Source organism: Mya arenaria, chromosome 12 (genome assembly GCF_026914265.1).
Source record: "Mya arenaria isolate MELC-2E11 chromosome 12, ASM2691426v1".
NCBI classification, from domain to species: Eukaryota; Metazoa; Mollusca; class Bivalvia; order Myida; family Myidae; genus Mya; species Mya arenaria.
The window spans coordinates 32,495,745-32,510,456 of record NC_069133.1 but is presented as its reverse complement, the minus strand read 5'-3'; the positions used below and the strand labels follow the sequence as shown (position 1 = coordinate 32,510,456).

Sequence of the window (14,712 nt, the reverse complement as noted above, 5' to 3'; positions counted from 1 at the left end):
ACAACGACGAACAGACACAAAGACTTACCAAGACACACAAGCCAAATCAATATCTATGGAAATATTTCATCACGACATTTTGGATTACGGTCTTGGAATAGTCAGTTAAACCGCATGCTGTGGGTAATTACTGATGAGTAAAACTGGTTTTAATCCATCATCGTTGATTTTCACATTTTTAGCTTATATTATTATCATCTTCAGTTTCTCTAAGAAAAGGGGGGTAATCAAGAGGAGCACGCCATGCCGTTGTCAAGCGACAGTTCATGATTAATAATTGCAGGGAATATGTTCATTCTAAATTAGATTCCATTTTCTCTGTAAAATTAAATGTCCCCGACTAGTAATAGATAGCCCTCTGCCAAATGCTTAATTTCAACATTTTTGTATACAATGCAACCTAATCTTCAACTTATCTTTCTCTAAAGAGTCCAGTTCATCAGGTGTCATTTGCAGCTCAGTGCAGCAATCAAGGAATGTACGGCGAAATTTTAGAAATTGAAATAGAGTGTAGATCTGGGACGAGACATTTTTCGGAGGCATAATTAAATTTAAATTTCCAAGTCAAATCCAGATGTAAGAATATTTGAACAAACAGAGTGAGATAATAAACATTATAAAGTGATCCGGGTGCGATCCCCTAGCTCTTTGTGAATATACTTCTCTCTTTAACGTGCTTGGTCTAAAGCATCGATAGACAGTATATAACTTGCCCGTCTTTAAACAAGTACTTTGAGTATCCTGGTATCAATAGTTTTATAAAACTACGAGTAAAGGGAGGTCATTACATCGGAGAATGTCGTATAGCAGTACAGTTTGAGTACGGGAAATAGTAATTTACTAGAGATGTTAACAATAAAAAAGTTACCTCCCTTTATTTAAAAACTTCCATTTAAGTAAATATTTAGCAAATTAAAAGCAACTGGTATGCTGCGTTTACTTGTTTCAAAGTCTTATTTTTTGTTTTCAGATCAACCCAAATTAATATCAAACTTCATAAAGATACATGCTGTACTGGTTGAGGACCCCTTTTCGCCCGGAAATGAAGGGTTTTCTTGAGTAATAAAGTAAAATAAAGTAAACCTAAGAGGAAAAGTGCGCCCAGTGGGGCTCGAACCCACGACCGCCGGAACACTTGCACGGCGCTCTTACCATCTGAGCTAACCGGGCGGCTGGTTCTTACCCACACACACTACACTCCTCCCCCCATTAACCTTTAAGGCAGCCGTTTAGTCCAAATAATTGTACGTTGACGGATTTTTTTTAGATTTTTGATATGGCAAATCCTTCACGTACAAATTGTTTAGTATCAAAAGTGGGTAGTTGTTCCGATCAGGATTCCGGGTTAAAGCATATAGCGTCTATAAAATATCATAAAAACAAGAAATATTACCAGATAATGTTATTTTATATTAGTTCCGTACACAAAAAAATAAATATCCAACTTATAATTATGAGTTTGACGGCTTTTCTTCATTTCATTCTGTCAAAACATAACGATATATACATGAAGGGCACCTGCAAGGCTTTAGGGCACAGTTTTAAATCGCTCGGAACATTTCGGCCATGGCCGAGTTGTTACGATTGTATAAACGAGGTCTATATCGAAGCTTTGTCGGAGGAGGCCGAGCTATTACGATTGTATCGAGTTGTACCCCTTTGCATAATTGTTGTCTGTGTCAGTCAACTTTCGTTTTATTGGAAAGGTAAACAACTTGTTTTAATGCATTAAATGCTTGTTTAGTGCAAAATAACATTTCACTTACATGGTTAAATATGAATATAACTCTTCATGATCAATTTCAACCATAAAATACTTCACTTAAAACAATTTCAATATTTTTAAAACACCCCCGTTTTTTGCACATTCCCGTTTAGACGTTAGGGATTGGAAGAATCCCGTATAACACGTCTATTATTTTAGTCTATACTGCCGTTTACCGCTGCCACCAGTAAAGTAGTCCAAATAATTGTACGTTGACAGATTTTTTTTAGATTTTTGATATGGCACAAATTGTTTAGTATCAAAAGTGGGTGGTTGTTCCGATCAGGATTCCGGGATAAAGCATATAGCGTCTATAAAATATCATAAGAACAAGAAATATTACCAGATAATGTTATTTTATATTAGTTCCGTACACAGAAAATAATTATCCAACTTATAATTATGAGTTTGACGGCTTTTTTTCATTTCATTCTATCAAAACATAACGATATATACATGACGGGCACCTGGAAGGCTTAAGGGCACAGTTTTAAATCGCTCGGAACATTTCGGCCCATGGCCGAGTTGCTACGATTGTGTAAAGAGGTCTATCTCGAAGCTTTGTCGGAGGAGGCCGAGTTATTACGATTGTATCGAGTTGTTCCCCTTCGCATAATTGTTTTCTGTGTCAGTCAACTTTCGGTTTATTGGAAAGGTAAACAACTTGTTTTAATGCATTAAATGCTTGTTTAGTGCAAAATAACATTTCACTTACATGGATAAATATGAATATAACTCTTTATGATCAATTTCAACCATAAAATACTTCATTTAAAACAATTTCAATATTTTTAAAACACCCCCGTTTTTTGCACATTCCCGTTTAGACGTTAGGGATTGGAAGAATCCCGTATAACACGTCTATTATTTTAGACTAACCGGTAAAGTAAACCTGGGAGGAAAAGTGCGCCCGGTGTGGGTCTCGAACTCATGACCGCCATAACACTAGCACGGCGCTCTAACTAACTGAGCTAACCGGGCAGCTGGTTCTAACCCACACACACTACATAAACATGGCGGAAAAGTGCGCCCGGTGTAGGGCTCAAACTCACAACCGCCGGAACACTACTGCACGGAGCTCTGAGTTAACCGGGCGGCTGGCTCTACCCCACACACTACATCATTCCTCCACCAATTAACCTTTAAGGCTGTCGGAGCCACTCCTGCCACCAGTAATGGAAAGTAAACCTTGGAGGAATAGTGCGCTCGGTGTGGGGCTTGAACCCACGACCACCGAACACTAGCACGGAGCTCTGAGTTAACTGGGCAGCTGGTTCTAGCCCACACACTACAGTAACTTAAAAGATACCGAGTATTTTTAAAGTGATATTATAAAGGGTAAAAGTTAGGCACCTGAACTAAAAATCAGTATGATAAAATTTCTAAAGTATGCCAATTTTAAGTATAAATTCACATGTCAAACCTACGGTACTCTGTAAATTTCAGTGAAATCATACAGTACTGTAGTCTGTACCAATTATTTGCTTTTTATTTTAATTATTTTTTAAAAAAAGAAAAAGATACTGACCGACAACAAACTATGTAATTTATTTTTATATTCTAATATAACATTAGATAATAAATATTTTGCTCTGTTTAAGCGAGTATTTGGGTGAATAATTCTAATTTTGTTGAGTGATGAAAATCCATAATTCCCTGCCTGAAGAAATATATAATGCAATCTGGTGCAATTTCAATAGTGCAAATACATTTGTAAATTGCTCATTTTCAGAAAAAAATATCAGTACTACTCTTTTGAAACTTCATTTGAACACTAAATAACATCTTTATGAAATAACAATCATAATGGAAAAGTCTACCAAACAAGGTTTCTTAAGGATGGGTGAATATTTGGTACAGGCGAAAATTTGTCCCTTACAGGTAATATTTATAAACAGTATGGGGACTGTCAAGTCTCTCTGTAGCCACAACAATGCACGTTTATCAAGGTCTGCCCATTCCTGTTGGCCTCATTATGGCTTGACAGTGGCGTTACGCCATCATGCCTTAAATTTTATTTAAATGCCTTAAGGGACATGATATAGAAGTGACTGCAATTCTCAGTCAAATCCAGATATTAGGAGACTTGAAGAAACAGAAAGAGATAAAAGAGATCCGGGATATCCTAGCTGTTTGCGAAGAGATTTCTTGGTTCTTAAACGTGCTCTGTGTATTAGCATCAATACAGGAATAATCACTTTTCTTAGTTTATCCCTTTATCTATTATTATGCATTTTCGAAGTACTACCCTTTTAATGCAAAGCGCTAGGCACAGCACTTTATGGATCCATATTTTAACGTCTTTCTGTTTTACATGGCAAGGGTTTGAATCCGAGACCTTCCACACCCAAAGAAAACGCGCTCTACCACTGAGCTATCGAGGCTGTCGACTGACACCTTCTTCAAGCTTATATACTCCTTTCAACACCCAATAATGAAACTAAAAGTGGTTATTATGCGACTGTGTGTTTATGCTACAATTTCATTCAACAGTGTTCTTGTGATTGTTGAAGTTAGGACCCTTATCTATAGCTCTGAATATATATTGAATCACATGAGTGTTTTATCTGAAACAATATAGCAATTATCAACAACAACATTGCATGTCAACCTATAAACTAATGATGAAGGCTTCTTGATCGAAATTCTTACTTTGTTTCTTACTTGGTAATTGACCACAATAATTAAAGTCAGTGTTAATGTACATACAAGTGAAGATGTTCATACCCTCCTTTCAGACTTTTCTGCAACAACATGATAGAGCTAGCTGATATACAATGCCAGTGTTATGAACTGGATGAGAAACTGGCGACAAGTTTGGACCAAGCAGAGGAGGAGATCAGAAAACATCTCAGTCTTGTGGAGAGTAAACTAAAGTATACAGTGCCACAGTTTCCCAAAGGTTGGTACACGGATGACTTAAAATAATAATGGCACACAAGATTATTGATCATAGAAAGCAATATTTTAACGAGTGGCACAGAAAAATTCCATTTAGAAGTGGAAATTATTATGGTTAAACATGGAAAATGTAGTAAATTTGATAAAATAAGTTAAACAAACACATAAGAAAGCATTGGACTGATTGTTTAGAACTTGTAAAAGTTAACAACATGATATATAAATGGCATCGTAATTACGTTTTAAAGGGAAAACATTTTATGATATTGAAATATCAAATTTACAGCTGAAACAGTTGTCTCAAATATTGTTTGAAATGTGCAGATTATGCATGTCCTTGAATGTCCAAAGCAGTAAAGATTTGTTTACTTAAGCAAAATTAGTAGAATTAGAGCTCTATAGCAGCAGGAATGTCCTTAATGTTAAAAAGTAAAGTGCTCTTTCTGCAGATGCAGAATGGCTGAACACCTCAGGACCTCTTTCTCTGGAGCAGCATCTAAGAGGGAAGATAGCTGTTCTGGATTTCTTCACCTACTGCTGTGTAAACTGCATGCACATTCTTCCAGACTTAGAAGCCCTAGAAGAGAAATACCCGATCAAGGATGGTGTAGCGGTAGTTGGAGTTCATTCTGCGAAATTTGAGAATGAAAAAGTTACATCTAACATACTAAGCGCTGTTTTGCGCTATAACATTCATCACCCAGTAATCAACGACAAGACAGGTGCATTATGGGGTCAGTTACAGATTGCCTGTTGGCCCACCCTTGTTATTGTCGGGCCCCAGGGTCAGTTCCTTTACCAGATTGTGGGGGAGGGGCACAGGGAGAGGTTGATGCAGTTTGTTAATGTTGCTAAAGAGTTTTATCAAGCCAGGGGCGAACTTTCTGACCACAACCTTCCGTTAGATGTTGTGCTACCTCCTGATTCACCACTTAGCTTTCCTGGAAAGGTTTGTAGTCGTAAGAATTTGGTATAATGTGTTTATCTTTTTTATAATTGAAACCTTTATTATCATCTTAACTTGGATTTACTATCATATATATTCAAAAATAAAAATTTGACACCTTGTCACAATTTTGTGAAAATGTTTGAACATTTCTTGCATTGTCAAGGTGATAGTCAAAACCGAAATTAATGATAATATACGGCTTTTTGTGATTTCATACTTGTTAGAACAATTTTATTTGCAACAAGCTGCCATTTATGAACTTGGTTAAACAAGGCTATTGCACAATCCAATTCTACTTACTATGTGCCACTGTATATTCAGCAAGAGCATCCATATAAAGCTTAGCTCCCCTGTCTGCAGCCACACTTTGTATGGCTGCCACTTTGTGGTTTTGCCTTCGCGCCAAAAATAGCGGGGAATGGGCCTTACCTAGGGTCCCTGGGGTGCGGGGGCATTTGGCAATGATTTTACCAGAAATTCGTAGCGGCAGGACGGTGATTTTACCCGGGCTTGACTGGACTGAAAGTCAAATGTTCCCGCTATTCCCCGGACCAGGGGAGGCTGTGGTTACAATCGACTGGTGCATTAAATGTTTACAATAAAATAAAGCTTTAAAGCAGTTGGAAATATATGAACGAGACTGACCACAACATGCTTAATTCTAAAATAAAATATATTCAAAGCATTGGTGGACTTTGAAAATAGAAACAATAGTTAGTAACTCGACTTACTTCTAGTGTGTAATAACCAAGGGTGACCCATGGAAGCCTAGGAGCTTATACCCAATGTCAATGTAACTTTAACTTTTCTTCAGGTGTGTGTGAGTGAAGATGGCCGACACATAGCCATATCTGACACTGGACACCATCGAATACTGGTGACTGACTCAGCAGGAATTGTCAAGGTAGATAACTCTGGTTTGAAGTTTCAGTACTTCTTATTGCTCATTTTTCTTTTAATTATGAATGAGCAGATATTATCTGCCAGTGGCCATTTCGATCACTGGACACCAGCAGATACTGGTAAAAAGTACAGGTGGGTAACTCTGGTTAGAGTTGTATACCAAGGTAGAAAAAACATGCACTTTGGACACCGGACAGCACAGAATACTAGTGACTTACTCTGCATAAAGTGGAAAGGTAGAAAACTCAGGTTTGAACGTAATTTAGTGTAGGTCACATATGTACCTCCCTTTATTTATAAGTGAATAGTCATGTGTGATAAGAGATGGCCACCAGGTTACCATTTCCAGGAAACTAGTTTCTAACTGCTGGAATTGTAAAGGTAGAAGCTGAAACTCTGGTTTACGTCACTTTATTTAGGATTAAATAATGAAGGGTGAAGAGCTCCAATAACACTGTATGCTGTAAAGGTTAAGTAACTCTGGTGTGATTTTAAACATTTCTAGTCTTCTTAAAGATACTTCACTTACCTTATATCTGTAATTAAAAATTGGCCATCTGAAACCACAGGTTACAGGTGCAATAGTCAAACCCTGAAAAAACTATAAATTCAGATACGGTACATTATTACTCCTGTGTGAACCTGAGTTTACCATCAAAGGTAGATACTTAATTGCAAATGCTGTTGCCACTGCAGAATTTGCGAAAATATATTTTTCTTAACCGTTATCAAACCACACATATAACTTGATGCCCATTTATTCATGTGTTCTGTAGTGGTCTCCGCCATATTTAGTTGAAGTTACAATTCTATCAGATGAAACATTGCAAGCTGATATTAGAAAATTTTGATCAGATTATTGAAATAGAAAATGATCAAATGGACACTGTTAGGCCATGAATATCTCTTTGAGGTAGTAATTTGATCAATGGTGTCATACATTACATTACATGTCCTTTACGCACACAGTGATCTAAGCACGTCTGATCACATGTTGAAAACATTTACATTTTTCTTTTTCTGAAAACCTGCCAGATCTTAATAGAGTGTTTGCGTTGTTAAATGTGCATACAATTTCTTTCCACTTTGCATAAAATATTGTGTGGGTTGATTTGCAAAAAAATGAAAAACATCTTCATTTCGGATGATGAATGTGTCCTGTGATAAACTTACATTAATTGCCATTTAATGGTCTTGCCCAGTGTGTATTACTGGCAATGTCCAGGGTCTGCTAATAATTTTGAGAATAAGCTAAGAAATTCATCACTGTGCTACTGGCAAATCATTTTAGAATAAGCTAAGAAATGCATCATTGTATTACTGACAACTCATTTCGAGAATAAGCTAAGAAATGCATCACTGTATTACTGGCAACTCGTTTTTAGAATAAGCTAAGAAATGCATCACTGTATAACTGGCAACTCATTTCAAGAATCAGCTAAGAAATGCATCATTGTATTACTGACAACTCATTTTGAGAATAAGCTAAGAAATGCATCATTGTATTACTGGCAACTCATTTCAAGAATAAGCTAAGAAATGCATCATTGTATTACTGGCAACTCATTTCAAGAATAAGCTAAATAAATGCATCATTGTATTACTGGCAACTCATTTTGAGAATAAGCTAAGAAATGCATCATTGTATTACTGACAACTCATTTCAAGAATAAGCTAAATAAATGCATCATTGTATTACTGGCAACTCATTTCAAGAATAAGCTAAATAAATGCATCATTGTATTACTGGCAACTCATTTTGAGAATAAGCTAAGAAATGCATCATTGTATTACTGACAACTCATTTTGAGAATAAGCTAAGAAATGCATCATTGTATTACTGACAACTCATTTCAAGAATAAGCTAAGAAATGCATTATTGTATTACTGGCAACTCATTTCGAGAATAAGCTAAGAAATGCATCACTGTATTACTGGCAACTCATTTTGAGAATAAGCTAAGAAATGCATAATTGTATGACTGACAACTCATTTCGAGAATAAGCTAAGAAAGTATCACTGTATAACTTGCATCTATAAAGAACCAATGATATGTAGTTTTCTCTAGCTGATCTTAATACCTTGAATATTTAGAAATAAAGAAACAACCACATATTGTATAACTTTATACAGAAGCATCATAAAAACAATTCAAATACAACTTTGTATAATGAGCTTCAATTGTACCATTTTAAGAAAAGAATGGGCAAGCCATCCTTACCTTTCTACCGTACAAATGAATTGTACTTTTTTGACAAATTCATATTTTACTTTTACAAATCAACTGGTACATTTTCAAACTTAAATGTCTTAAATTTTTAGGTTACAATACAACATCAACATTGCTTTGACTCCTAACTAGCAATAAATAATCACAATTTAAAGAAGCGTCTAGAAAATCCTCCCAATCCTACAACATGGGGACGTCCATTCCCATTGCACCCATGGTCATCATGCTGAGGAGTGGGTTCTGGGAAAAACCTGAACCAGACTGACGGGCAAGGAGAGCACGGGTGAGAGATCCTGGCATTCTGCCACCCATGCCACTGGGGCCACCCATACCAGCGCTCATACCACTAATTTCAGCCATACTGCCACGGCTGCCAGGGAACCCTTGCAGTCTCATGATGACGTCTGGGTTTTCGGTCATGGTGCCGTACATGGTTCTCTGCTGTACCCACTGCATGGTCTTCTCCATGATGTAGTTATCAAGCTGGTCTTTTGTTGGTTGTCCAGGGATGCCAGGGATGGTCATGTTCTGTTCACGAGCGGATGCCTGCATCAGAGCCATATAGGGCAGCATTCCAGTAGCGGTGATGGGCATACCTCCTTGCTGGGCGGCAAGAATAATCAGGGCTGGGCTTGGGGTTGCATTTGGGCCCATGATGGCTTTGACAGCATTATCCAAGGTCATGAATTCGCGAGCTGAAAGGTCACCGCCAAGGGCCAAGCCAACAGGCAGCATGCTTCCCATCATACCTCCCATGCCTGCCATACCGCCCATGCCTGCCATACCGCCCATGCTACCGCCCATGCCTGCCATAGCCCTCATACCTGCCATGCCTCCCATACCTGCCATACCTTGACAGTGCACTGTAAATAGTAAAAGGAGGTTAAGCAAGATGTGTTTTCATCTGTTATTTGTTTTTATGAAAAGCAAATGTTCAAACATTCAGCTTCAAGTAAAGGTTTGAAAAACAGGATTACCTTTTTTCTAATAAATGGTAAGTTGTTTATATTCATTCATAGCTTTATTTAAACCCTCTGTTTTTAAATTTAGAACAATATTTTTTTGCAACATTTTCTAGGTCAAAAGTGATGTGTTTTAGTTTTGATCAAGGGTATGAATTACAATTGATTTTAAAAGAAGTTATTTTTCATTCCCAATTTTGCAGTGAATTTTAATGTCAAATCAATATTTTCACTGTTGTTTTTTCACTGATAAAACTCCATATTTCATCATTATGCTTCAACCAAGTAATTTTTAACTTAATGATGGTTATTTAAAACATTAATATTGTAGTAAAAGCAATAAAAATGATAACAATGATGTAAAAATTGTAGAGAAGATTACCTTTTGTGCCAAATATGGCAATTAAAGTCACCACAGCTACTATCCTCATCATCTTTTCAAGATTTCTGTTTTTTTCCCTCGGTTTAATACTTCTCAACTTTCTCACCTCCAAAGTGCAACTGTAGCAAGGTCAAGAAAAATGATACCTTGAACATTAGGCACCCTACTTTTGATTGGTTGATCTTTGAACCATTCTTAGCCTTATTGGTCAATCTGTTGTACAGTCTGTGTCCGTGTCCCTGCAATTAGCATTTGACATGCTGACCACTTATTTGCCTTGTCAAGGCTGTCCTTCTTTGGTCATGAAGTTTGGATAAATGATTGGTTAAGTGCCGAGCATTGTCACAAGTTTCTTGATGTTTATGTGTCTCATTTTGAGTTATTAATATCGGTTATAAGATCTGAACTTGCTAAGGAGGGTTTAAATTCTTACAAAACTGTGTTAGCACGTTATATCGGTTAAAAGGTCTGAATGAGAGTTTTCTGACAGAAATTGAGGTTCAAGACCTAAATATTATGTTAGTAGTATTTATATGCAATAATTGGTATCTTTATATACTAGTATCTCTGTTGCACACTTTAAGTATCAAATTTACTTGCTGTGAAGTACGAGGTATGTTCAGAAAGTTCCCGGACTGTACTAATAACTTTGTTATTTTTCAACATCGAAGTTTCAAACTTCGGTCAAGTTGAGACACATACCGGTATATATTCATTTTGATAATAAACGGACATTCGCCTAAGTCAATACATTCTAAAAATATTGTATCCATAGCAACATAATATTTGCTGTTGTGCAGCAAGCCTTATATATTCCTATAATGTTCACATTAAACGCATTTTGTAACGTTAAAAAAGCGGGAAACGTCATCTTGACGTCGAACCAACAACATGACGTCATTAGTGCAGACACCGCCTCGCATAACAAAATCCAAAACATGTGCTCAAAGCAAGCATGCAATGCGAAATTATTGAAAAACAGCTTGTTGTGATACAGTTTCTCCAGAGTTTAGATGTTTCACCGTCGAAAACATTGATAAAGTTGAAGAAATCTTTTGGAGACCAAACTTTGAGTTGTACAGCTGTTTTTGAGTGGCACAGACGCTTTAAGGAGGGGCGCGAGTCAACATCAGACGACGAGAGATGTGGGAGGAGCACGCCCCCTACAGCTCAGACTTTGCTCCACTTGATTTTGAACTTTTCCCGGCCATCAAAGCCAAGCTACGCGGAATCCGATTCGACGATCTCAAGAGCCTACGTCGTCACGTGCAGACAATAATGTCTTCATTTTACACAACATGGGTCAGGAGACATGAACGTTGCATGCAAGCACATGGCCGCTATTTCGAGAAAGAGTAAACTGAATTGACATTGACGTTATAAATTTTAACGTCGGGTTGCTCCGCCATATCGTTGGTACATGTTTTAAATTTATTGTTACCTTTTTACTGTTATATGTATGGAATCGAAATTTTAGAGTGATATGGAATAATAGATGTAGTTTCATTATAATACAATGAGCCTTTCAAAAGGAATGCGTTCAGTCCGTGAACTTTCCGAACATACCTCGTACATTTGCAAAAATGCATATAAAGGCACAACTTGATTTGGAACAATGTATGGGCTTGTACACAGAAAGAAAAAATATTAAGGATAGAACATGTTTTCAGACGAATTGTCAATCCCTGCAGTGACTATTCATATTAAGCTTCACTTCGTAAACAGTTAAAATCTTTTTGTCACAGACCCGTCAAACCAAAATGTTACGCATAAAAACATTATCAATATGCAGAATTGGCTTAAAGAATTGCATCACTATATTACTGGCAACTCATTTCGAGAATTGGCTAAGAAATGCATCATTATACTACTTTTTAGCTTTATTCATATATAAACAACAGCAATATCAATACATTGTAAATTATATGATTGGTTCATCATTCTGTTTCATCTATAATGAGCTTATTTCTTGCCACATCTTTCCATATTAGATATTGAATTGTTGTGCTTGACGTATTAAGTACAAAATAAATGGAGGGGGGAGGTCATCAAAAAGGTTACTGAGTTGCAAAAGAATATTTAATGATGGCTATTTTTGCTCAATATTTATACGTATTTGAATGTAGCCTCAAAATTGCAAAACTTCTGTATCACTTGCAGTATTTTGAACAGAAAATAAAATGCATTGTATTTCAATAGTAGAATAATATGTCTGCTAGACACTATATATGGCAACTATAAGAACCACAAATACACAGATCTTACACACTGATCACATGACCTTGAATAGTTAGAAATAATGAAACAACCACATTGTTTATATTTTTATACAGAAATATTATAAAACACAATATAAATAAACTGTCCAAGATGGAAGAAACATTTTATAATGAGCTCTAGTATGAAAGGAATGGGTATGTGATCCCTGCTTTCTACACAGAAATTTTAACTTGTTGACAAAATATATTATACTTGCATTTTATTTTTACCAATCAACTGGTATATTTTCTAAGGATTGTATTGTCTTACTTTTTAAATAAAAACATCAAAATTGCTTGGACTCATAAATTACTATAAATAATCATAATTGAAAAAAATCGTCTCTAGGAATTCTTCCCAATTTTACACCATTCCCATTGCCTTCATGGCCATCATATTGATGAGTGGGTTCTGGGAGTCGAAGAGCCCACTGCCCTGATTGTTAGAGGAGCCTGATTGAGCAGATGATGCAGAGCTAGGCTGGCGGGCAAGAAGAATGCTAGCTAAGGTTCCTGGCATACTGCCGCTGTTTCCAGTGGCACCACCATTACCTCCATTCAAATTGACCATTGAGGCCTGACCACCACGCCCACCAGCGGAGCCTTGCAGTCTCATGATGACGTCCGGGTTTTCAGTCATGGTGCCATACATGGTTCTCTGCTGTACCCACTGCATGGTCTTCTCCATGATGTAGTTATCAACCTGGTTCTTTGTTGGTGTGCCGAGGACACCAGGGATGGTCATGTTCTGTTCACGGGCCATTGCCTGCATCAGAGCCATATAGGGCAGCATTCCAGTAGCGGTGATGGGCATACCTCCTTGCTGGGCAGCAAGGATAATGAGGGCGGGGCTTGGGTTGGCATCAGGTCCCAGGATGGCCTTGACAGCGTTATCCAAGGTCATGAACTCTCTAGCAGAAAAATCGCCGCCTGCCATGCCAAGAGGCAGCATACTTCCCATCATACCTTGCATGCCTGCCATAGCTGCCATGCCTTGACAGTGCACTGTAAATATAGTAACAGGAGGTGAAATTACATTTTAATGATAAATATCATAATGAGACATGTAAACAGTAAAAAGATGGAGAATTAATGCTTTATTTCAATTTAAAAGCTTTAAAAGCAGAAAAACTATCATTTGAAAATATATTCAAAACAATTCTCCAGTGGATTTCAAGGGACTTAGACACTAGATTATTCAACTGACAAAATTGATATCGTTGTGGACAATGCATTGAATCTACTCATATATCACATCGCTAACGACACAATTTTTTTGGTATTTTTGCGTATTTATCGAATTTGAAATTTACCGGGTTTAATAACCACATGTTACGCCAGTAAATAAAAAAATGGGGTTGGTATATATACATGTATACCTGTAGTACGGTAATCACGTGACTTTCACAAGCTTAATATACACACTCTAAACTGACAAACCGTTATGCATTTTAAATGTGTAAACTCAGCTTGGACAGCAAAATAATATTATTTTAATCATGTAATGTGGTGTATTATCAGCCTCATACTATGTAGCTCGTATTGACAATTCTAGGCTTGTTTTGAGGATATACTGTATTTGCAGATATTTGGGACCAATTGGTGTTCAAGTCCCTTTTAGATTAAGTATATAATATGCTTCACACCAAGTTAGTTTCAACATAAAAATGGTTATTAACAATAATTGTAGAGGCAAAATAAAATGAAATAACAAGTTATGTATAAAAATATGAAAATAAAGATTACCTTTTGTGCCGAATATGGCAATTAATGTCACCACAGCTACTATCCTCATCATTTTTTCAAGATTTTCTTTTTCTTCCTGATTTTTAAAAAAAAATATGTTAACTCTCTTACTCTCAAAATGTAAGTGTGGCAAGGTAAAAAACATCTGTATTTGAGTATGTAGCAGCTTACTTATGATTGGTTGCTCCTTTACCCTCCTAGACTCCGATTGGTCAACCACTTTCTTAGTTTGCAACCATGTCTCTGCAATTAGACTATGACATGTTGACAGCTGATTTGGCGTGTCAAGGCTGTCCCATCATGGTCATGAATTTTGGAAAAGATGATTAAGTACCAAGCATTTATAAGTTTATTGACAGCTTATTGAGGCACATTTGGGGTAATTAAGAACTGAATTTGCTAAGAAGGAGCAACTTTTCTGACATAACTCACAGACTAGCAGGTTATATCAGTTATCATTAAAAGATCTAAGGAGGGCTATACCTGGTATACCACTGGACCTGGGGGGGCCGTGGTTACAATTGACTGGTGCCTTAGCACTATATATTATCGTTATTATTCTATCATACATGTAGTTATATATATAATCTTTATATAATAGAACATCTTTTCATCT

The 14,712-nt window shown here is 36.8% G+C and overlaps 1 protein-coding gene across 3 annotated transcripts in view; it reads left to right on the top strand.

The window, feature by feature from the left end:
* Window positions 1-872: 872 nt before the first annotated feature.
* Window positions 873-14,712, top strand: part of LOC128211209 (NHL repeat-containing protein 2-like) — a 32,102-nt gene continuing 18,262 nt past the window's right edge. The window contains exons 1-4 of one of the 3 annotated variants that reach the window (XM_052915734.1): window positions 873-925; window positions 4,504-4,667; window positions 5,116-5,615; window positions 6,430-6,519. In XM_052915734.1, coding sequence (XP_052771694.1) covers window positions 4,520-4,667; window positions 5,116-5,615; window positions 6,430-6,519 — 738 coding nt within the window. In that variant the 5' untranslated portion in view covers window positions 873-925; window positions 4,504-4,519. Of the gene's footprint in view, window positions 926-2,279; window positions 2,421-4,503; window positions 4,668-5,115; window positions 5,616-6,429; window positions 6,520-14,712 lie in introns of those variants that run through there. The other 2 variants (XM_052915733.1, XM_052915735.1) reach the window with 2 other exon arrangements.